This window comes from Pelobates fuscus, chromosome 6 (genome assembly GCF_036172605.1).
Source record: "Pelobates fuscus isolate aPelFus1 chromosome 6, aPelFus1.pri, whole genome shotgun sequence".
In the NCBI taxonomy this organism is placed as follows: Eukaryota; Metazoa; Chordata; class Amphibia; order Anura; family Pelobatidae; genus Pelobates; species Pelobates fuscus.
This window is the reverse complement of record NC_086322.1, coordinates 103,198,654-103,224,306: the sequence shown is the minus strand read 5'-3', so window position 1 is coordinate 103,224,306 and position 25,653 is coordinate 103,198,654. Positions and strand designations below refer to the sequence as shown.

At 38.3% G+C, this 25,653-nt stretch overlaps 1 protein-coding gene across 2 annotated transcripts in view; it reads left to right on the top strand.

Annotated features, from left to right (window-relative positions):
* Nucleotides 1-21,839, top strand: part of PRIMPOL (primase and DNA directed polymerase) — a 44,797-nt gene extending 22,958 nt beyond the window's left edge. For both annotated transcript variants that reach the window (XM_063459998.1, XM_063459999.1), the window contains exons 4-13: nt 2,780-2,918; nt 4,672-4,819; nt 5,370-5,603; nt 6,635-6,797; nt 8,011-8,105; nt 17,261-17,350; nt 17,470-17,578; nt 18,037-18,119; nt 18,438-18,484; nt 21,443-21,839. In XM_063459998.1, coding sequence (XP_063316068.1) covers nt 2,780-2,918; nt 4,672-4,819; nt 5,370-5,603; nt 6,635-6,797; nt 8,011-8,105; nt 17,261-17,350; nt 17,470-17,578; nt 18,037-18,119; nt 18,438-18,484; nt 21,443-21,742 — 1,408 coding nt within the window. In that variant the 3' untranslated portion in view covers nt 21,743-21,839. The remainder of the gene's footprint in view (nt 1-2,779; nt 2,919-4,671; nt 4,820-5,369; nt 5,604-6,634; nt 6,798-8,010; nt 8,106-17,260; nt 17,351-17,469; nt 17,579-18,036; nt 18,120-18,437; nt 18,485-21,442) is intronic.
* The last annotated feature ends 3,814 nt before the right edge of the window (nt 21,840-25,653 follow it).

The window sequence follows — 25,653 nt, the reverse complement described above, 5'->3', positions numbered from 1 at the left end:
GGTGTGGGTGACTCTCGCGCTTAGTGCGTGCTGCATATATTTTTTCTGTTTTTTTTTTTTTAATTTTTTGTGATTGCATAGCGCAGAAAAAACTGGGGCCTAGCAGTAGGGCCGAGGTCTGGAGCTACATATAAATATATATAATATATATAATATTCAGGGTTGAGTGTGCAGATACCAGTACCCTGACACCCGATCCCAGTGACCCCGTCCCCCCCTCCCCATCCCCCACCCAAATATTGCTACATGGTTTGTTCAGCGCTCAGTGTCCACCCTTGGTCAAATGTAAATGTTCTCCCAGTCCCATTGCTGAAGTGTTTGTCCCCATCCCAGTTCCCCCCCAAGCTGGACGACCCGAGGCCTCTCTTCAACCCCCAGTGAACGTTATGTGAACAGTCACAGTCCCTTGATGTTATCTGTGCCCCTGTACCTTACTCTCCGATTGTATGCCATTCTCCTGGTAGGGGCTGTAAATCTCCAGACTCTGCCGCCATGCTAGGGATCCCCTCTGGGGCCGGCATCTCCATGGCCGTGAAGAAGGATCGTGCATCTGTTCCTGGGTGAAGGACGTGCGTTCTCCCCTCCTTGAACGCTAAGAGCTTGAAGGGGTACCCCCAGGCGTAGCGGATGCCAGCGTCTCTCAGTGACTCCGTGATGGGCCTCCATTCCCGCCTCCTCTGCAGGGTGGTTGGCGCTAGGTCCTGGAAAATAGACAGCTCAGCACCCTGGAAGGTGATCCGGGCCTCTCTGCTTTTCTTAAGGATGGCTTCTTTTGTTTGGTAATGCAGGAACCTTATAATAATGTCTCTTGGGTAGTTGGCGTCTGGCCTCTTTGCCCGCAGAGCTCTGTGTGCTCTTTCAATGTGCCATTGGTGGTCGTGGATATCAGGCAGTAGTGGTTTCAAGATTGCGGACACTATGGCTGCCACTGGGCCCTCTCCCGCGTTTTCTGGGAGGCCCCTGAGTCGTAAGTTATTTCGGCGTGATCTATTTGCCATGTCTTCGATGGTTAATTCAGCCGCAACCACTCTAGCCGTTAATCGATTGACTTGTGCGACAGCCGTATTGTGGGCCTTTGTCGTGGTCTCAAGCCTCGTTTCCAGCCTCGTGGTGCGGTCTCCCAGGGCCTGGATTTCGTCGCGGAGGAGCTTGACGGCGCGGTCTATCTCCCCAGCCAGGAATGATTTTACCTCTGCGAGTGTGGTAAGTATTTGGGCTGCGTCTGCAATGCTCTGAGGTCCCGCGGCACCAGTCCAGTGAGCTGGCTCCTCTCCTCCCTCCTTCCCGCCGCCGCCGCCATCTTGGCGGTCTGTGGTCGCCGCTCGTGCGGTGAAGAATTCCGCCACGGAGGTTCCGGAGTCTTGGCCCTTTTTAGGGTTCTTCTTCTGGGGCCTCTTATCCATCCCTGGGAGCAGTTTCGGCTTCTTTCGGATGTATATTTATGCTAAAGTTCTAGGCAAACACGTCCAGCTCGCTCCGTGTCGAAGCCACGCCCCGATGGCAATTTTTTAAGTGGAGTAAAGTGTGCCATTTTGGAAAAAGGTCAACTACTATAAGGATAATTGTATACCCATTGGAACTAGGCAGTTCAACTATGAAATCCATCGATAAGTGAGACCATGGAATACTGGGTATAGGAAGTGTCTGCAACAATCCACAAAGAAGTTTGAGGAACCTTCGAAACTACAGACAGAGCAGGCTTTTACATAATCTTTAATATCCCTCTTGAGTGACTCCCACCAAAATGACCTTTAAATGTCAGGATTACAAGTTGATCCAGCACGCAGAACTGTCACACCTAGGACTAAAGAACCGTTGTGGTAAAATTTGGTGTGCCGATATGCACATCCAAAGTCGCAGCATAGTATTGCTACTCTGATAATTACAAAGTTAGAGCTAGATCGCTGTCAGGATTCCAAGTTGATCCAGCACGCAGAACTGTGTCACACCTAGGATAACATATAACCGGACCTTAGAATGACCTGACTTAACATCTCAAAATACTTGCCGAGGTCAGGAACACAGAATCAGACACAACGATGAGGGAAAGCCAAAAGTCAAGGATACCAGAATTCAGAGAAGTCATTGTTTCCCTCTCCCTTGCCATTCTCCTGTGTTACATATTTTCCTTTTTTGATAATTGTATAAAAGGTAAAATGGAAGAGGAGGTAATTGGTTTATTGTGTAATAGCGATTGTGCAATGCGACTTAGTGTCAGACAGGTAATTCAATTATGGAGTCTTTACCTAATTCTGTCCTAGACACCAAGATGTTGGGCAGTGACTTATATTGTTTTGTTTGATGACCCCCTGTTGTAATTACTCCTATCAGGGTGACGTAGAACAACCTTTTTAGAACCACAGTACATTATATAAATGCTATATTTAAAATGTACTGTGGTTCTATAAAGGTTGTTCTACTTCACCCATCACAAAGGCTAATGTTTAGGTGAGACTGCTATACAGCTACACACATTAGAGCTATATCCCTGTATACTATTCCATGGTGGAAAAGCTCTGGAAAGACCCTAGTCAAGCTTCAGGATCCCCGGTTGCAGCTAGAAGGCAATCTTGGCGGAGGTACTCAGCCAGAGTACGGTGGTTCTGCTATATATATATAGTTTTTTAGCAAGGCTTACTTTTACTAAAACAACAGTGGTTTATGAAAGCCTTTTAAATGACTGTATATAGCAAATTACCACCATACATGTAGTGCTGTATAAAAAAAACAAAAAAACAATAGCTTCAACTTTAACATAGCACTAATTGTTTGTTTTCAGAAAACACCGGAATAGCCTGGCTCACTGTTATGAAGTAATTCCTGCTGATGCTGTTTGCAAACTGTACTTTGATTTAGAGTTTTATATACCAACAAATCCCAGTGCAAATGGGGAAAAAATGGTAGCCCTAGTGATTGAGGTAAGAGTGGATTTTGTCAGAGGATATGCCCTAAAAGTGTGCTGCTTTTTTGTCACTTTATTGCTCTTCCTTTTGATTATTTTAAGAAATACTATAGTCACCAGAACTACAGCGTATTGTTTGTTCTGGTGAGTATAATCATTCCTTTCTCTTTCAAAGAAAATGCAATGTTTATATTACAGCCTAGGTATATCTGAACTGGCCACTACTCAGATGGCTACTAGAAGTGCTTTTTGGGGCATTCATTGTCTCCATCCTCTCTGCATGGAGACACTGAACTTTCTTCATAGATATGCATTGATTCAATGCATCTCTATCAGGGGATGCTGATTGGCCACGGCTGGGTTTGGTTTGTGCTGGCTCTACCCCTGATCTGTCTCATTGACAGTCTCAGACAATCCAATGCTTTCCATAGCCTTGGGATTGGCTTTGATCATCACTTTTGATGAAGTCAGCCAACCATGCAGATCAGGGGCAGAGCCAGCAGCAGCAGACTGACATAAAAGCAAGATTTTACTATATTGGGGGGGGGGGGGGGGGGGGGGGGGGGGTGTTTGTATGTGCCGGTGTGTGTATATCTGTGTTTGTATGCGCCATTGTGTATATCTCTGTGTATATGTATCTGACACACGGAATCGCACACACTGGCACATAGTGGCACACAGATATACACACACACACACACCTTGACTCACAAATACATACACACTCAGATACACACAGTGACATATATACACACAGTTGCACCCACAGATACACACTGACACACACACACACACACACCGTGACCCATACACTGACACAAACACATACTCTTTGACACACACATACTCTTTGACAGACACACATACAAACACATATACACTCTACCTGACAAGAACAGATACATTCTCGCTCTCACACACTCACTGACACACATTCAATCTCATTGACAAATGCACACATACTCTTTGACAGACACACAAACACATACAAACTCCCTAACAGACACACATCCAATTTTATTTTATTTTTTACCAATTTTTTTTTTTTACATTTTACTCCACCCAGCCCCCCTACCTTTAGGGGTCTAGCTGGCGTGCGTGCGTGCATGCGGCGAGAGAGTAGTGAACTCCCTGGTCAGCTCAATTGCGCGCCTCTTAGTGATGCAGGAGTCAGAGTGACGTCATATTCAGGCTCCAGCATCACTGCTGTGCGCGCGAGGGAGATGAGCAGGGATATCACTGCTCCCTCACTGCCCGCGATTATTTTATCTTTTAAACTTTTGGAGGAACACCAATTGGGAAACGCTGCCTTAAAGTGTTAAACCAGTTTTGAACACTTTAAAAGCTAAGGTGGTCCAAGAGCTCCCGTCCATGCTGTTTTTTTCTTTTCTTAAAATGTTTCAAGTCGGTGTTTAAGCATTCAATAAACAAGATCATACAATGACAACAAAAATTTATAGCAGGTTGTTTAGTGATTTAAAAATGTACTACGCTTCACTATAGCTATGCCATTCCCTCTCTGCTCAACTGCTGCACTGAAGAGAGAAGTTAATCATTGAGAAGCGCTGGATGGTCAATACTTGTCTAAGAGCTCTGAGCCAGTCACCAGCACCCAATGCTTCTCAACTTTTCACTTCTCTTCATAGTATGGTAGCCAAGCAGGAGGATGCCATAGTTATAGCAAAGCCTGAATGGCATCTTAGATGCTAATGCATTTGAAAATGCAAGTTCTTTTGGTATATGACTGTGATTTTTCTTCTTTAATTCAGTTCTTCATTAAAAAACTGCAAGAAATATACAACATTAAATGTTCTGCTGATTGTGTGTTAAACCTGGATTCCAGTACTGAAGACAAATTTAGTCGCCATTTAATATTTGTTCTGCCCAACACAGCATTCAAAGATAACATTCATGTTGGTAAGTATGATATGAATACGGAGTGTGTGTTGTGTGTGTATTACATATGCCACTTATGCCTTATATGAAGGCCTAGAGCAACAAAACAAGGCATAGAGTGTCTAAACAAATGGACACACGGACAATTTATTAATTTATAAAATATTTTACCAGGGTGGATACATTGAGATTTCTCTTGTTTTCAAGTATGTCCTGGGTAATAAGGGAATAGAAATAAAACACTTAAGAAAAGATTCTATGTTTTATGTATTTGGTCTGATGAATACTGTACTCAGTGAGTAGTGGGAGTTTAAGCACATTTTGTTTGTTTGTATTTGCGTTTCTTAAAGCAGAACTGTCATTTCATTGGAAGCATTTACTTGGCTGAAAAGGGGTTGTGTAGGAAAGAATTAAAAAAAACAATCATAACATATGTACCTCTGTGCCACCTGTGTGCAGGGTGACTTTTCTGCCTAATTACTCCAATTGCATTTATTTATTATTCCTTCATGTAACTATCTAACATCATCAACACCTCTCAGCTCATATCATTAATGTTTATTGTAATTAGGCAACTTCGTAAAAAGTGCCTTGCAACCAGTGTTATTGTCAGCTGAACTCCAGTTCTGTAAAGCGAATTCAGTATGCGGAGATACCGATTCAACTTTGACCACAAAGAGAGCTACACCCAGTGATAACATTGGAGATATTGTTAATGCGATCCAGCAAACAGAAGAGGAGTCTGCTCTTTCCTCACTAATAGTAAGAGATAAAAACGGCAGGAAACAGCTCTTCATTGATCTAGGTATGGCTTTTACTTTCTGTGTTTTGGGGTTTTGCTTTATTTTCTGCTTAGGGTTGATGAAGTGGGGTTATTGTTGTAATTGTACATTTATTAAGTCGTCTCCCTGATACTGTTGAATACACATGTATGTTTTAGAACAGGGGTAGGCAACCTTTTAGCAGCACTGTGCCGATACAGGATTGTGATGTGCCGTAGTGTGCCGGGCCTATTTTTTAAAATTGAGGTCTGTATGCTGCCGTATTCTGCTTGTGTTATTTATATTGTAATTGCTCTGTATTTGTGCGTATATGAGCGATTATATTGTATATGTTCAGGAGTAGTTTGTGGTATCGTGTACCTATGAATGTGGGCTGTGTATGGGGGCTGCTTGTGGAATTGTGTGTGTGTGGATAGATATGTCACATTGTGTGTTTGGTAGTGTGTGTATGTGTGGGGGCTGTTTGGGGTATTGCATGTGAGAGGCTGCATGTGGGGTTGTGTTCGTGTATGTGGATTGTTAGCGGGTTACGTTTGTGCGGATTGTGTGTATGTTTGTTTGTGGGCTGTTCGTATTATTTGTATGAGGGGAGGGCTATTGTGCATTTATGTGTATATCTAGCAGTGTGGGTGGCTTCCCTAGGTTCCAGTGGAGACCAGGCTGGCCAGGTACAGGTGAAGGGCAGGAGCTGCAATATCCGCTGTGGGCTGGGAGGAAGTGATCTGAGCTCACTTCCTCTACGTGCTGCAATATATAAATTGAGGATTGTCCTTCACCACCTTTTCGTATTAGCAGATATCTGAAGTTTCACTGGGACTCCTGATAGGCCAGAGCCTGTTTGGATCTAGCAGCCTTGAGTGCCGTGCATGGCACTAGTGCCGTAGGTTGCCTACCCCTGTTTTAGAATGTGGTTTGTGTGAATTAGGATTCTGATGTTATGATGGAGGTAATTTCTAAATATTTCCTGGTTAATGTTTTGCCGTTATCTTGAACTAGCAACACTTAGTTTTTTGGTTTTTCTTCTTTGGTTTTTCCGCTTTTTCCTCATCTAAAGGAGTTTACACTAAGAACAGAAATTTCCGTTTATATAAATCATCTAAATTGGGGAAGAATGTGTTTTTCGAGATTGCGAAGGACAACACGTTTACTAGCAAGCCGGGGAAATACGTCAGTGAAGAGGAACACGTTTTTCTTTGCTCCTTAATTAGCAATATCAGGTAAAGTTTCTCTTATTTTACAAACATGGAGAAGCAATTTATATAGAACTATCTTTAAATTGATTTACTTAGGAGTAAAATGTTACTTTTAATATATACACGGCTATTCACTGAAATGTGAAGTGTAGTGAATGTTATGTTTTAGGCTAAAATAGTCAAATTGGAATTGTCCCCAAACCAAGTATGTTTTCAATTCGGCTATTTAGGACTTTGAAATTATGACCGTTCACATTTATGACACTTCACTGCAGTTTTAGACAAAACACACCATAGAGTATTCTCCTTTATTTACATTTCCGTTTGATGCTTAATATTTTATTTGCAGTGTTATATATGACACAGACACTGTTCTCACAAACACATACATGGGTTGAATAACCCATGGGTTTTGCTGAGTCATTGGAACTAAAACAGCAGAGTTGGGAAATTGTCTCTCCAACACTTTTACTACTTGAATTATCTTCAGCAATTCGTTTGTCAACTTGCCCAGACTCAGTGCTAGGAAAAAAACCACAAAGTATTTTTACACTCTGCCATCCTTCCCAATGCTACAATCATATATTCTGTGAAGCCCATTGTTGTAGGACTGACACTGTAGCCTATGTCTGTTCTCACTTTCTCTTTGTAATGCCTTCAGGTTGTCAAACAGGAAAAGTACATATTTGCGAAATGTTTTATTAGTATAATTATCTATACCAGATCAGGTCAGGTTTCCCAGCTTAGCTTGAAAAACAACTCAGGAAGAGATACAAAGTTAGTGAACCACTCATGGACAGCTGTTTAGTTGTTAATGCAAATCATAAGCAAATTTGATATTTCTGTGGGAAAAGCAAGTCTAACGACTTGCAACAATGTATTTATTACTATCCACTGACTTCAGGTAGATGGGGTTTTCAATCACTTTTTCCCCACCATAACTTTTTTGGTTTGTGCTCTATAGCAGAGTTGGTCTTCACCTTGGACAATGCAGGCAAAATGCTTATTTGAACTGTCTGTGAGGTTTTTGCTTTTATTTTTAGTGTTTTATTGTATTTTCAGGTAATATCACGGTTGCAAAGATGAAGTTAATGCAGCTACTGTGATTTCATAAAGTTTATCCATGATAAATTCACACGCACACCTATATAACCATCTGTCTTCAACTTTTAATAATGTCAAACGCATTTTCATGTCGGTGTCACATTTCAGTGTGTTTTCTGCTTTTTGTGTTTAGATTTTCAGATTCTTTACAAGTTTTAACATGTGCCAGCAGTGAAACTGAGAAGAGCTCACCTGTGTGTTTTAGAAGTGGAAATAGCAGTCCCTCAGGTATATTTTGAGTACACTAGGCTTCTTATTTACAAAACTGTGTCTGCCTTGTTATAGGTTGAAATTACCTGACATAACTGACTTAAATAATTACAATATACTGTTTATTGACTAAATAAAGGAAAATGCCAAGCACCATAACCACAACAGTTCACTGGATGCTGCTACTAAGAAAGCTCTCTACACACCATTGGTAGAGGGCTTTGCTCATTGGTGACAGTTATCATCTGATGTTCTGAGCCATTGAGCTAGCCCTACACAGCTCAGTAGTTCTAATAGGAGCAAGTGGCATGACATCTTACATTAAGGAGTGTTCCAGGGCACACTTGGCACTATAACTATTACCTCACACTGTAGTCGTTATGGTGCCTGGACTGTTTATTTAACCTTTATGTTTTGCTTGGGCCAAGACATTGCTCCAAACTTAACAGATGTTTTGCCTGTGGTTCATTTAATTATCTTTGTGCGGTAGAGTTTGTTGCTTGTTTAGTAAGTTTATTATGTTTTATTGTTTTAATTTATTTGTTTAAAGGGACACTTTAAGCATTGTAACCGCTTTATCTCATTGTAGTGGTTATTGTTTCTGGAGACTGCTGGCATCATCATTTCTTTCAGAGTTAAAACTTTTTAAAAGGGATACTCTAAGCACCAAAACAACTTTACCTTAAAGAAGCAGTTTTTTTTTCTTCTTTTCAATCTATCTTTTATTATGGCATTTGCGTCACAAAATACAGAATACAAAGTTATTACAAGGTAAAACAAAATAAAGTTATCAGCATAGTTTGGAATACACTCTCAAGAAAGACTGCCACATTTTTATAATATATTAACAGATTAATACAGGCTAGGTTTAGCTATTACGTGAGAATAATTAAAGATTACGTAAACTGCTTTTCACGTGAAAAATATAGTAGAGTAAACATGCTAAGCAAGATGTAGGCTGAGTGCAATCTGAAATAGTATGTCTAATGTGCTTGCGACATTAAACATATAAGCCTGCTCGTGTGTAAATGTAGGATTTCAAGAATATTACAAACAAGAATGAACAGTCGTAATTCAACTATGTTAGCTTAATTTGACAGGCTAATGGCCACCTTAGGACACACATGCTTCGCTATGTTTGGGGTACCTGCAGTTATGGGGACCCCAAGGAGAGCAAAACTAACTTATTTACATCGATCTTAAAGAAGGATGTAGTTGCTGATGTGTTGAGAGGTGTCGGATGCTCAACAGCGTGTGCAGGATCTAGAGATCGCTAAAAGTCAGTTTCCGCTCGTGTGGGTTAGATGTTGCTCAGTAGTAGCGGCGCGATTCTCCCAGGGTGTCAGTCCGGGTGTTGTGCTTGCTCACATGCAACGGAGGAGCGGTGGTCTTTCCCATATCTGCCATGCTTGTAAGCCGCAACATCAGGGAGGTGGGAACCGGTGCAAATATCCACTTGTGTGGTGTCATCTCTCAGGTCTCGGTATCTCCCATCGCTTGATAGCCACAAGAAGTCGGGTCACAGCCTCTGCTCAGCAGGAATCGGCACTATGTGGGGTTACATGCGGGAGCAGCAGCAACATGCGTCTGCTCTGCTCTGCAGTCAGGCCCCGCCCCCCATGAAGCAGTTTTGTTAAATGGAAAATGCCCCTGCAGTCTGATTCTCATCTATTTAGGAGTGAAATCACATTGTGGATGTAGCCCTAGCAACACAATTCATGCTCCTTCTCTATGCTCACCTGTAAAGAGAGAGCAATGTTTAACCCCTTAAGGACCGGACTGTTTTTGCGATGTTGTACATTTGCGACCAGGCATCTTTTTGACACTTTTGTGGTGTTTGTGTTTAGCTGTCGTTTTCCGCTCTCTCATTTACTGTTCCCATACAAATTATATATTGTTTTTTTCAGGACAAAAGGGGCTTTCTTTACATACCATTATTTATATAATCTCATGTAATTTAATAAAAAAAAAAAAATGAAAAAATATGATGAAAAATTGAAAAAAATACACGTTTTTTGACTTTTATGTGAAAAATCTTTTACTCCTCTACAAAAGCGAATGAAAAAAACTGCTAAATAGATTCAAAATGTTGTCCTGAGTTTAAAAATACCCAGTGTTTACATGCTTTTTGCTATTTTTTTGCATGTTATAGGGCTATAAGTGCAAGTAGGATATTGCGGTTTCAAAACATACATTTTTAAAATGTATCAATAGTGACATTGTAACACTATTATCTGTCATAAATTGCTAAATAACACCCCACATGTACATATTTTTTTTTAAAGTAGACAACCCAAGGTATTCAATATGGGGTATGTCCAGACTTTTTTAGTAGCCACTTAGTCGCAAACACTGGCCAAAGTTAGCGTTCATATTTGTTTGTGTGTGAAAAAAGTAAAAAACTAAATTGAACGCTAATTTTGGCCAGTGTTTGTGACTAAGTGGCTACTAAAAAAGACTGGACATACACCATTTGCAATACATTGGGTTGTCTTCTTTTGCAAATGGTATGCCATCATGGGGGTAATTCTCATTCCTCGGCTACCATAAGCTCTCAAAGGCAACGTAACCAACCTGTCCATTTTCAATGTAAAAATATTTGACCCATATATTTGACCCTGTAACTTTCAAAAACGCTATAAAACCTGTACATGGGGGGTCCTGTTCTACTCAGGAGACTTTGCTGAACACAAATATTAGTGTTTCAAAACTGGAAAATGTATCACAACAATTATATAATCAGTAAAAGTGCTATTTGTGTGTGAAAATCATCGCTGTGATATGATTTACTGTTTTGAATCACTAATATTTGTGTTCAGCGAAGTCTCCTGAGTAAAACAGTACACCCCATGTACAGGTTTTAGGGTGTCGTAGAACGTTACAGGGTAAAATACAGTGCTAACAAATTAAATTCTCTGGACTTTCGACCTGGGTTGGTAGGCAGGTCCCTTAAATTGCAATCAATAAAATTACTTAATTATGTAAAAATATTACATAAATACACATGTAGAATTTAAATATATATGCACATTTATACATTTGAAGTCTACGTGTATATTTATATAATTATTTATGTAATTTTGTATATGGACATATGTATATTTCGTATTCTTTTTATTTATTTATATATACATAGATATATATATACAATTTCATTCTAAGTGTATTTTGATATTGATATAAATATATATTAATATCAAAATACAGTTAGAATAAAATTTCATATAGAAAAATATTTTTTTATTTTTTATTTTTATTATTATTTTTACATTTTTTTATTTAATTTAAATTACTTATTATTTGTATTTTATAATTATATATACAATATATAGTTATTATATATATACGTGTGTAATTTAATTATAAGTGTATTTTTATATTAATATATGTACATATTAATATAAAAATACACTTAGTATGACATTATATATATGATATATAGACGTATATTATATATATATATATATATATATATATAATATACGTCTATATATCATATATATATATATATATCATATATATCTATATATATATATATATATATATATATATATATATATATATATATATATATATATATATATATATATATATATATATATATATATATATACATACATACACATATATAATTATAATTTTTATTTATTAACGTTAACTTTTTTTTTTTAGGATTTTACACTGGCAGGGAGACTGCCTGTCAGCACAGACAGTCCCCCTGCAGGCAGACACATGGACACCTATTGTGACCATGTGGTCGCCCTGTTGGGCGATCACATGGCCACAGGGGTCCTAATCCGCCATGGGGAGACTGTCTGGGCTGCAGGCAGTCTCCGGGGGAACGACCGCGATCGGGTAAGTACATTGGACCGTTGGGACGGTTCAGGACCGTCACCGGTCAGCAACGCAAAAATGCCGATGACGGTACTGAACCGTCCTCGGTCCTTAAGGGGTTAAACTTCATTTATTACACTGTGTTTATTTTTTGTAAATCTTTATTTTTATCGTGCATGTGAATAACATAGCTGAGCCTGCAATGCCCCAACAGCACGTGCAAGCACAAGAATAGAGCTAATCAAATTTGGCAGTAGATTTGTTCACCTTTTTAGGAGCCTGTTAATATAACTGGCTCCTAACTTTGTGTGTAGTGTCAAATTGTAGGGTGACCCTTCCCTGTAGGAACCTGGGATTCCGGCATGATGAAATAAAGATATAGAGTGGAACTTGTAAAGGAATTTGTTTCCCAAATAAAAACGGGTTTAAAACAGAGCATAAAAACGAACACTCAAAGTAAAAGCAATAAATAATAAAGTCCTTTCTTGCAGAAATTTCCAACCAAGATGTGTTTCGCCGTGCAGACTTTTTCAATTGGTATACATTCAGTCGTTCCCAGTTCCGTTCCTCCTTCGTCTTACGTTCTTCACTGTTATTAGAGGGTTTGTCACTTGTGACACGCTCGTTAACCCCTTAAGGACACATGACGTGTGACATGTCATGATTCCCTTTTATTCCAGAAGCTTGGTCCTTAAGGGGTTAAGCTGTAGCGGAAGTAGCGTATGATCGTATTTCGTCCTAGATTACCCATATTGCTCTAGGCAGGGTGACTTGATATTTCATATCCGGTTACACGAATATCGCAATAGAAAGTCTCTCCGTTTGTATAATATTCTCAGAGGCACATATATACATATGTGTATCAGCATAAAGAGAAAAAATACATTTAAAACGATTAGAGACATCTCTTGAAAATCATAACATTTATTGAAAATATGAAACCTCTCTAAGTGCAAAGTATTTCTTTATAGAAACAAACAAAACACTTATTCTAAAAATATAAAAAATATATTTAATATAAAAAATGTATTAAAAATAACTTTTATAACACTGACTATAAAAAAAATTATATCATTCAAAATCTTCATTCAAGCCTAATGGACTTAGAGTATTGAGATTGACAATCCATTGCATCTCACACTTTCCCAGTGATTTAGTATTGGCATCTCTTCGCCAGTTATATTTCACTTTCTGTATGGCCTTGAACTTTAAGAATTGTGGATCACTATTATGCACTTCTTTAAAATGTTTAGAGACACTGTGTTTTTGAAAGCCATTTTGTATGTTTCTTCTATGCTCATTCATTCTTACATTTAGGGAGCGTATTGTTCTCCCTACATAACGTAAGTGACATGTGCAAGTTAAAAGGTATATGACACTTTTTGAGAAACATGTTATCATATCTTGAATTTTGTAAACTTTATTTTTATCATGTGGGTCTTCAAATGTTTTTATGTGTGTCTTCCTGCTTTTGCTATTTCTGCACGCTAGACAGAGTCCACATCTTTACATGATTTATTTTTTTTTAACAAAATTTATTTCAAGCTTTTTTTCTCCTCTAAACACAATTTTCTGTTTTTCTTGGAGAATATTGAACAGTGTAGGGTCCCTTCTTAATATCGGCCAAAATTTGGCTATTATTCTCTTTATTTGTTTTTCATCCTTGTTTAAAATTGCATATAAAGGGAACTTCTAATTTAATCTTATTCTGTGTTTTAGGTTTGTATTTTAAAAGGGATATTCAGTCCTTGTTTTTTATTTCTTGTTTTGAATTTTCTAACTGAATTTAATCAGACCCCTTTTCTATAAACCAGTATTTTATTTGCGTGAGTGAGGTAATTATTCATGTTGGAGTAGTTTCTCCTTATTCTGAAGAACTGTGACTTTGGCTTTTTCAAAGGGTTAAAAATGACAGCTATTTAATTGTGTATATTGATTTACATCAACTGATTTAAAAAAAACATTTTGGTGTTAATTGTATTATTTTCTATAAAAATTGAAACATCTAAAAAATGAACTTCCAAGTCACTAAAAACACTTGTTAAAAATATTTTTATTTATATTGTCCCGTCCACATCAGCACTACATTGGTTATAAATAAAAATAAAAATACTGCTGTAACATAAACTATATCAATGAACAGAAAGATAAATGATATGGGGATACGTGATGGCACTAACAGCCAAATAGCAGACTGCAGGAGGTAGTGCATAAGTCCTGCACGGTGTTAGTAGATTATTTTACTCTGTTTTGTTTAGTTGTCCCCCCCCCCCCCCCCTTTTTTTTTCGTGCAAAAAAGTATTACAAACACACCTGAGGTACCCCAACGGCATTCCTCAGGCTGGGCATCACGTATTACAGTTAGGTAACAGAGAAGACTAGAGTATGTAAAATAATTACGTTAATGCTACTATGCCTATCACATACTTCCCCTATCTCATATATAGCATGAACCGCTACTTCTGCATATATCACTGAGACTAGTAAACAGGTATACATAATTTGTAGGTAGGTAGGCTCTGCAGGTGCTTTTACAAAGTCTGCATCTAACTAAAGCTTATCTAGCTCTGCAGTATCCTAGGGTATGTAAATTGCAGTAGATAGTGCATAGAGCAGTAGAGTACATAGTGGTATGGTAGTTAGTTCAGCTGCAAAGGTAGACCGTCCAAACTGGCGCATCAGCTGTGAAGCTTGGTATCTGGATCAAGGGCATCAAAGCGAGCACCACTAGCTACTTTGTGGGACAGTCATCCGATTCCTCTATGGGGGTCACATTTTAGGTATGGGCTCAGTTCACTTTTGGGAACAGTGTGGCGATGTTAAGACTGGGTGCCCCTTTTGCCATCAGCCTGGAGACCTTTGTGGTCCAGGATCTTCCCGTTCGGGATGGGACGGTGGGCGTTCCATGCTGTCGGTTTGGGCTGTTGTGTGCGCTCTCATTTGCTTGTTGTAGGAGCTTGGGATAACTTTTGGCCCTTAGGAGGTTTCTCAGGCCTCATCTTGTTGCTTTCCCGTTCTCTCCCAGTTGGCTATTGTGTAGCCTTTGCTTGCCTTGCACGGTCTAACAACTTGGCCCAGAATCTGTCAAATATAGCTTCAAGCGATTTGCGAATGTTCCTCCGCCAGCCAGAGAACCGGGAGAGTGGCCATCTCTCCTCAGCTCTCACCTTTACAGGCCGCAGGTCACGATTCAAACAGCTCAGCAATGGAGAACCTTGAGCTCGGTATCCCCGGGTGCAGTGCCGCACCCTGGTCACTAAAATTGCTGTTTGCAGCTAGTCTGATCGGGTGGTTGGGCAGTAAACCCAGAATCTTGGCCCCAGACGCAGAGGCTCTTGACAGGCATGTCTAGTCCGCTTGGAAGTCAGGCTCCACCCCCACCCCCTCCCCAGTGTGGTTGTTTTTTAATGTAGAATTTCTTTAACAGCCTATTATAGCCTGCGACCACCTACTGTCAAATAACAGAAGAGAAGATAAAACCTCTAAAGTAAACTCACTGTGCTGTAAGATCTGATTGAAACTTAAACAAGTTTTTCATGGAGGCTGTGTGACAGCCAAGAGAGGTGTGGCTAGGGCTGCATTAATAGAAACTAGTTATTCAACTACTAAACAGAGATTTGAGCAGTGAGACCTCAGGGACATTATCTATACAGCAAAACTGCTTCATTAAAGGGAAACTATAGTCACCAAAACAACTTTAGTTTGAAGCAGTATTGGTTTATAGATCATGCCCCTGCAGTCTCACTGTTTATTGCAATTTCTGCTCAATTTAGAATTTCTTATCTCCTGCTCTATTGATAGTTTGCTAGACTCTACATAAGTCTCCTGTGTGTGATTAAAGTTCAATTTACAGAGCAGGAGATAAAAACCTTTAAAGTAAGTTACATTTTATTGAAAATGAAACCAGGGGAGGTGTGACTAGGGCTGCATAAACAGAAACAAAAGTGATTTAGCTTCTGAATGGTAGAGAATTGAGCAGTGAGACCTCAGAGGCATGGTCTATACACCAAAACTGCTTCATTAAGCTAAAGTTGTTTTATCCCGTTAATGTTTTAATCCTAAAAGCATTTCCCCAGCAGCTAGTCCCCTCTATGATGCCTGTACTAGGCATCATAGAGGGGACTAGCTGCTGGTACAATAGCCAAAGCTTCAATGGATAGCTGTGATTGGCTGAGCGATTCAGCTAACCACCTTCAGCCTGTCACCCTACCCATTGTGTGTGTATGAATTGGTACAGCTAGAATGATGTGTGTAATCTCCGCCTTAGCCATACCTCAAGTTGGGGCCAGGCTGTGAATGGCCAGGGACCTTTATTAACTGTTAAACCAAATAGCTAAAACTAGCTTTTGTTGCTACCGGATTTTAAAAATCATAATTTTCTTTATTTACATTTTAACTTCCATACTTTGCTAATCATACTTAGACAAAGTCTGTTCATTAGATGACCCTCAAAGCACAGTACACACAACAGCACTGTTATAGGAAGTTCTGACTGTCCATTTACAACATTTTTATGTTTAAAGGCCTGGACACCTGAAGCATCAAGGTGTGGTGAGGGGCTTGAAACCCCAAATTACAGTGAAGATAACAATTAACTTTCTTGCCTGCTTAAGCTGGTCTGTTCATCTCAGTAAATCCCAAAATAGTTTTTACTAGGGTGAAGGAATGAGGAGCTGTCACTTCTCTGGAAATGAGAGGACTTCTTTAAGATTATACATTTAAATGATTACTTCAAGCACCATTACCATTTCATTGATTTGTAGTAGTCGTTGTGCCCAGAATGTGTATGTACAAATTGTTTTACTTTGATGCCCTTTGTTGCTGGAGCTGATTATTGCTTTGTATAGAGTTGCATTCATTGGCTGAGTGCGGTCAGCTGACAGTCTCATCCAATGAATGGCCGGTGGGTCTGACTTCCAGCTTCTGCAGTTCCAGGGATGCCAGGAGGCATGCCACCTGGTGGGGTTCAAGATAAGAGGGCAAACAGTTGCAAAATGGTTTGCCACTTTACTGGAATACGTTGCAAGGGTATTTATGGCATTATAACCACTGCAGCAGGCACTACTCGATATGATGCTTGAAGTAATCATTTAATTTTTTAAAATGAATTAAAGCATTTTCTGTCTTCTTAGCAACTTTAAACTTGTAAATAATGTGAGTTGTTGGGTAGGTGGTTTGGTCTTGGGTGTAATAGTCCTGTTGTGTTAATCTTGTTCACAGGTCCCTTAGTAGTGCTGATTCACGCTTGTGATTACACCTAGTCTGGGAGACAAGATAGCTGCTATCATATGTTTTAAAACATTGTTAAAATGAGTTATGTTTTTTTTTTTTTTTTTCAGACATCATTTTAAAAGGATATCGGTTTTCACCATACCCGGAAATTGATTATTTTATCCTGTCACTTGTAACACAAGACGGCTTTAAAGGAAGTATGATAATGTTCTCATTGTTTACTTTGTTTTTTGCTTTTTGTCCAATTTGTATGATAGCGTGAAGCTTCATATAAATTACCTTACATATATTACTTTGTTTTTTCCACCCTTTCTAGATATACGGACTTGGAATTATTTCTTTCTGGAGGAATTGCTTGTTTATGATGTTATTAATTACCGCTTGTGTGAAAACATAGGCCGACCCCACAAAAGTAATAATGTTATGTGAGTATCCTCTGTTCGCTATTGAACTCTTCGAAACTTGTTCCACATTGTGTAACATTATAAGAGAAGGGAAAACTTCAGTCATCCACAAATATTGAACAATCGTACTACAACTGTGTTCAGATGTAGAGATTAACTCCAAATGTTATTTGTGTCTTGAGGTGTCATTCCACCTTTAACAAAATTCGCAGTAGGTTTACTTGAGATTTTGCAAACCTTACCACCACGTAATTTGCTGCTGCTATGGTTTATATAATGCAAATGATGACCATGTGTGAAACACTGAAGCATGCATACAAACTTACTGTTTTGTTTACATTATTTATATTATTTGTAATTGTTCAATGTTTCAGTGTTTTTGTTGCACACCCCCAAAACATCTATGCTAGATTGAGTTTGTTTGTTACCCTTTAATTATCTACTGTGTCTCTAATGCATACATATGTTTTATAATCAAGGCTTCTGGTAGACTTGAAGAATGAAGTTTGGTATCAAAAGTGCCACGACCCGGTTTGCAGAGCTCAACATTTCAGGTCCAACTGTAAGTGTAAATTTCAAGGCATTTCTATGAGTTTAAAATATATAGTTTATAGCAAATCAGAATTCTGATTACCATGGTCTAATTTTCGATTACTGCACTGTGTTACACAAACTGTGTTATGTGCTAGTTTACGCAGTAGTACCCAATGAACATCGATCGTGCCTGCAAAGCAGATTGTAAAACCATAAACACTTTTCATACAAGTGCATATTTTTTCCCCACACTTATTAGAATCAGAAGTTTATTGGTTACTTTTTGCAGTTTATTTTCATTTTGTTAATGTACATTCCGGTAACTTTTTTTTAATTTTTATATTAGATTATCCTTTGCCTCCTGACGTTTGCTTGCCTTCACTTTTTAAAGAGGTTAGTAACTTTATCTTTTATCATATTCTGTTAAAAATTATGAAATTAGAATTTAAATTAGAATTTATTTTTTTTGCACTTCTGTAGGCCCTCCAGATGTTTTGGATTACATCTCCCTTGATGCTTTGCCAGCATTATGGCTGTAAGAGCATTATGGGAGATGTAGTCCAAAACATCTGGAGGGCCAAAGGTTCCCCACCCTTGCTTTAGAGCTTCTTCTGGTATTTCTTATAACATTTCACTTCTTGGACTTACTAAAAAATAATCGTAGGTTTTTGTGATCACTTTACCAGCAGAGCTAATTCAGCCTCATACAACTTTCCTACTTTTTGCAGTGCAGTCATTGCAAATGATACTTTGAAAATAAAATATTGAAATGGCAAATTCTGTTTAGAACTGCCACTGCTGTGTGTTCTGTCCTTTTCTGTACAACATGTGTGAGGCTGACTGGGTTGGCCATTTTGATATTAACGAGAAGTAGCATGATAAACGGCATATTTCTGAGAGCAGCGCAAGATACGAGTGCTAATAACTGATTTTGTTTCTTTTTCTTAGATTGTTTTGAAACCAGAATAATTTAATAGATGCTTAAGCAGTGTAATAATCTTTACGGTTACAACATTTTAGATAAACCATTTAAAGCCATTTTCTGCTAGATCCAGGAGTCCATTTTAATAATCAAGAATGAGTATTTAAAATGGATAGCAAATAAAATTATAGTTTTTGTTTTGCTATTAATTCTCCTTCTCAAGCATAGCTTCACTTATGAACACAGTATCCCAGGAACAAAAACATTGTATTGAAAGAAATGAACAGACTTTGCATTTAACTCCCTGCCATAAGTCCCTAATCCATGCAAGAAAATAAAAAGTGCACAGATTAGCCATGCATACACAAACTGGCTAACCTTTGTAATAACCCTATTAGTGCTGCAAACTACAGCAACCGGTATTGCTCTCACCTGCAACTTATACTTTTGCTATCCAAAAAAGAGAGTAAGGCCTATTACATAAGTAAGGCCTTTCTCGAGTACCAACTGGGGTGTATCCCAGTGCCCCGAAGGACCTTATACCAAGCACATTTGGCCAGGAATTATAGATTGCAAAAAAATACCCCCTCTCCACCCCCCCACCCCCCTTTGTCTTTCTTCTTTTTCATACCAGTCTCCTGCCAACAGACCCCCCCCCCCCTTACTACTTAAAGAGCAACACGTCACAGCAGTGCAGGACAAGCGCACAAATATACTATGCTCATTATTAAAGAACGGTGCCTCTCCAGGATACCAACCACCCCCAAGCCAAGTCTCTGTCCTCCACCATTGTAGTCCTTGGCACAGTGGGCACTTGGGGACTGATGTATTCTATGGGACCCTGCAACAAAGAGTTTGCAGGCCACTCATTTCTCCCTTCTCTGGCCACACACTTGGTGCAGGCGAATGTCTCCCAGGCCATGGCCTGAGCCTCAGTCCGGAAGCTGTGATAATTAAATTTACATTAAAATATATATATATGGTTCATATACTGAGCAGATGCTGCACAATTGTCCCACTTCCTGGTGTACTTAGTGGAGAAGTAAAAAATATTGTATAGAATTAAGGCAATAGGAAAAAATAAACACATTCAGTTCTGCTGTAGTTTCTTAACACAGACATGTTTTGGGCTATTCCATCTGCTGACATATTTCAGTGTTTCACAAGATATGTAGGGCGGCATAGTTTGTTGAACTGTTTGTTTGTTTTTGTTGCTTTTTTAAAATTTTGTTTTGGTTTGTTTTTACCTCTGTAAATCACACAACTAAATAAAACATTAAAAATCATATGTAACGTGATTAACTATTACAATGTTATTGCAAAAGGAAGCGTGTCACTCTCTTCATAGGGTAGTATAGTAACTGAGTGACTGATGTCACTTTGTTTTAACTTTGAAGCACTGGCAAGAAACCAGGGAATCTGTCACAAAGGATTGCCCTGTGAGAAGAATTGTGCCCACAAGCAAGATTATTCCGATCAGACAGGTTCTCTTTAAGACAAAATAACTCGAAGTTGTCCTTACAATTTTGGTGCCAGCCTTTTTAGAGTGACTGCACATATGAGGGCTTCTTTTTCCTCTGTCTTCTTCATTCTCTTTGCAAGATTCCCTCATTCTGTGTTTTTCTTTTATGTAAAGGGGTTGCCTCACTATATCTTAATGTAACGTCCATGCAGAGAAACCACTTACAATGTACAGGTTGCATGGGGATTATAGAGCTACCATTAGCTGTGTGCTTCAAAGGTAGGCAAACTTATGGTCTATGCACTCACGCATGGCAACAATTAAGGGTTCTTAATCTATGTACATATGTCAAATGGACTCGTGCTCTCATTTTCCAAAATATAAATGTTACCATGTTGGAATGATGTTACAGTGAGCAGAGAGTGGCATAAGCTGAGGCTTACTAAACACCTGAAATCTCATGTGGCACATCATTCAGCGATAAAGTCAGGCTGGTTTATCAGAGGCCCTGTGCTGTCCATGTGGTATATGAATACACATTATGGTCCTTTCCCTGTGTGTTAGATGTTTATGAAAGTGTAAGTGGGTCTCTTTATGACTTTAAAGCTAATAGGTTTGTTTGAGCTGGGTCCTCATTAACATCTTGTCCCTGTTACAATTTGTAATGGTTTGTCTCATCTGCTATAAAATCACCCTTTTTAAAATGGCAAAGTGCTGCAGAATAATGTGGCGCTATATAAATATACAAAATAAAGGGCATTCACAGTGTTTGAATGTCTATTTAACATGGTAGTAAAGCAGGTAAGTGCTACATCATCCATCCCTTGACATCTTACTGATAATGAGTGGAATTGATCAGGTTATTGAAATGTAACTTCCATATGTAAGAACGGTTTGAAGGTCTGTATCTATAAAAGTAAATTAGCAGGTGAAAATATGCAGTTTTTTTTTTTTTTTTACAACTCAGGAAAAGGAAGATTCCTTCTTCACAATGGATGAAAATGGGAATATCAAGGAAACCATGCTAAACATGCCTCTCAGTGAGGGACAGCTCTTAGAACAACATACTATTCCCAAAGCAGAAGAAAGCGAGAGTGACTGGGGAAATGGAATAGATGACGCTGTTCTCTTGCAAGCCACAGAAGATGTAGAGTTGGCAGATGCTCTAGATCTTAGCCTAATAGACTGTAGTCTTGTAAACACAGAAATACCAGACATGCTTTTATTAGAAGCTTTAGATGAGCTTGACACAACCGTAAAGAAATAAATGGCCCAACCCTATAAGTGGAAACGAGCAGTACCTTGCACTATCTGTAAGGAGGAATTGTTTATTACACATCTATATCACTGCATCTACAGAAAAACATATTTTAATTTCTCTGTTTATACTTTAACATCAGGTTCTTTTTCTTTTAGATTTTATTTTTTTTAAACCAACTTGTAAATATGTTTATACAAATGTATTTTCATATAATGTATCATCTAAACAAAATAATTTATTATAAACTATATATTTAGTGGCTGCAATTTTGTTTTCACCCATTGTGTAGATATATAAAATCTATAGAAAGGAGAAAACATACTTGGCATTGAAGGTTTTTGTCTTTTTTTTTTTTTTTCTTTGTAAGTTTATTACACAACATGGGGTTATGTATAAAAAAAAATGTTTTCTGAAAAGTGGTCTAACGTAGAAAAAGTAGGACAGTCCTCATGCAAACCAATGGAACCAGAATATACATTCTACTGGGGACTCTGTCCCTTTTCGCTATTTCCACCACTTTACAGATCTGTTAAGATCACACATTAAGCGGTCATAATAACTGACCTACAGTTATACTTGGTAGCTGATACCAAAGCCATGCACAGTATGATAATGGAGAGAACAATGCGTGGAGATTCATTTTTTTTTTCTCTCCTCCTTCTTTCTTGTTCTTCCTGTACTGCACTTATGTGTGCACACGGACTGCGTCTCTATTGATTTTGGTGGAATACCTGGGACAGGTTTTAATTACCTGGTATTCCTTTTGGTGGAGCGTTTGGTATGCAACACTTAAAACACTCTGCTGGTCTGATGCTCATGCAATTAGAGCATTGCCACTGTAATCGGACTGTAGCGATCTGACTCATAAACTCAGCAGACTCACGAAGAGTGCTAAAAGTGCTCCCTGTAGTTATCTATTATTTTTCCAAAATGGCCTTGGCAGGCAGAACTCCAGGGACCAGTTTCAATAGCAACTTTTGTTGCCCTGGTAGTTTCATTACTCGGCCCCTCAAGGCACTCAGCACACAGGCAGAGCATCGGAAACCTGCCCGATGGCTTCTGATGCTCTGCTTAACTGCCGGGCACCAGGTGGAGCAACCCGGAAGTGATCGTTTCAAGATCTTGATAAAACCCCCAGGAGTGTCCAAACGTCAATTTTTCAATTATTGATTATTTATTGTATTTCCAAAAAATATATATATATATATTTTTACTATTCTGAAGACCTAGAGTGCTCCATAATTTCCCTTATACTTTTCTGTTTATAGATTAACGCAGGATTTTGCACCTAGGCATTAAGAGTTTTTTTTTTTTTGTTTTTTTTTCTCATTAACCCCTTAAAGACACATGGCATGTGTGACATGTCATGATTCCCTTTTATTTCAGAAGTTTAGTCCTTAAGGGGTTAAAGGGAGGAGTGCCAAGTATTTCTGTTTTTGATAGATCTAGTAACATAGCTGAATAGAGCCTTCCTCACATTTATTTTTTTGCTGTTGATCCAAAAGAAGGCAAAAAAACAGTTTGAAGCACTTCCAATTTTGCAACAAACTAGGAACAAAATTCCTTCTTGACCCCAGAATGGCAGTCAGATTTATCTTTGGATCAAGAAGCTATTACCCTACATTGAAAAAAATTATATCCTTGAATATTCTTTTTTTGCAAGTATGCATCAATGTAGTTGCTGTTTGAACATCTGTATGGACTCTGATAAAACCACTTCTTCAGGCAGAGAATTCCACATCCTTATTGTTCTTACAGTAAAAAAAAACCTTTCCTTTGCCTTAGACGAAATTTTCTTTCTTCCAGTCTAAACGCATGACCTAGTGTCCTATGTACAGTCCGGTTTGTGAATAGATTTCCAAACAGTGGTTTGTATTGGCCCCGAATATATTTGTATAATGTTATCATATCCCCTCTCAGGCAACATTTTTCTAAACTAAAGAGGTTTAAATTTGTTGTCCTATATACCGTATATACTTGAGTATAAGTCGACCCGAATATAAGCCGAGGTACCTAATTTTACCACAAAAAACTGGGAAAACTTATTGACTAGAGTATAAGTCTAGGGTGGGAAATGCAGCAGCTACTGGTAAATTTCTAAATAAAAAATAGGTACCAATAAAATTAAATTAATTGAGGTATCGGTAGGTAAATTGTTTTTGAATATTTATTTACAGTGTGTGCGCGCGCTTGTGTAGTGTGTGTGTATATAATGAATGCAGTGTGTTTGTTTGCATTCATTATATACACACATACTACACAGTGTGTGTGTTTGTGTAGTGTGTGTGTGTGTATATATAATGAATGCAGTGTTTGTGTAGTGTGTGTGTATATAATGAATGCAGTGTTTGAGTAGTGTGTGTATATAATGAATGCAGAGTGTGTGTTTGCATTCATTATATATATATATATATATATATATATATATATATAATACACACATTACACAAACATACACTCTGCATTCATTATATACACACTCTACACAAACACACACTGTGTAGTGTGTGTATATAATGAAGGCAGAGTGTGTGTGTTTGTGTAGTGTGTGTGTATATAATGAATGCAGAGAGTGTGTGTGTGTATATATATAATGAATGCAGTGTGTGTAGTGTGTGTGTTTGTGTAGATAATGAATGCAGTGTGTGTGTGTATATAATGAATGCAGAGTGTGTGTAAACTGGGTGGGGGGAGGGCATTTTTATTATTTTAATATTTTTATTTATATTATTTAACTTTTTTTGTAGTCCCCCCCTCCCTGCTTCATACTTGCAAGATTTAGACAGGGGAGCTGCAGGAAAGGTAAGTAACAGCACTTCTGTACAGTCTCCAAACACTTCTGTACACATAATAATGACACAAGACTCCTCAAATGCATTGGCATAAAAAAATGTATAATACCATGGAGAGGTGGTAACATTAAGAATATAATTGGTAAAGCTGAGATGGAATGGGTTTTTAATTTAAAAACTCTTACCCCATCTGGCTTAAATGTTGATTTTGACCTGTTTAATTTTATCTAATTTTTTATATATACTCTTATCCTGTGGTGCAATATAACTCTTATCAACATGCTTTTCTTGCTTTTATTCATTATGTCTGTGATTATATTCACCACCTCTCCATGCATATTTCTCTTATGTATTCTGTGTACCTTTAAGCACTTTTATTCCTGAACTGTTAATCTCTTTCTGCATTTATTTATTTACTAAAAGTGTATTTACTACTGATTCCCCCTTAAATGACATATGCCGATATCCTCTATATTGAGGATCGGCTTTTATGTACTAAATTACTGTATTTAATTAATTTTCGCCAACCACGCACGCCCAGTACGTGGTTGGCTCTCTCCCCCTCCCCTGCCGCTAGCTGCATCATGGCCAACGGCACCTGACTGATCACATGACGCGATCAGTCAGTTCCACCTCTCCCGCCACGCCCCCATATACCACGTGGACTCACGTGACCCACATTAATTATATATCAAATCACTGCTATAACCCTCGTTTTCACACTAGATCAATTTATAAGGACTCATACAACTTATACCATCAATCCTATACACTTTTTAAGATAACATAAAAATTCATTTTAAACTGTTTCTGATTGGCCAAAATATTTTTGGCGCAATTTTCGAATTACCACAGCCCTATTTAAACATCCCCTGCCAGGTTATGACTTTTATCCCATTCTGAAGAAGCCACTTATGGTGAAACGCGTTTATGGTTATTTAATTTTGTATTTTAGTGTGTATTTTAGAACAATAAAAGTTTTTGGGCTACTTTACTGTACCAATCCTCTTTTTATTGCACTCTCTATGCACTTTAAATTTTTTTTACTTATTCCTGGCATTTTAACCTTTCCTGGTTACTTTTACTTCCACTGGCAATTTTACTGTTCCAGTACTCCAAGAAATC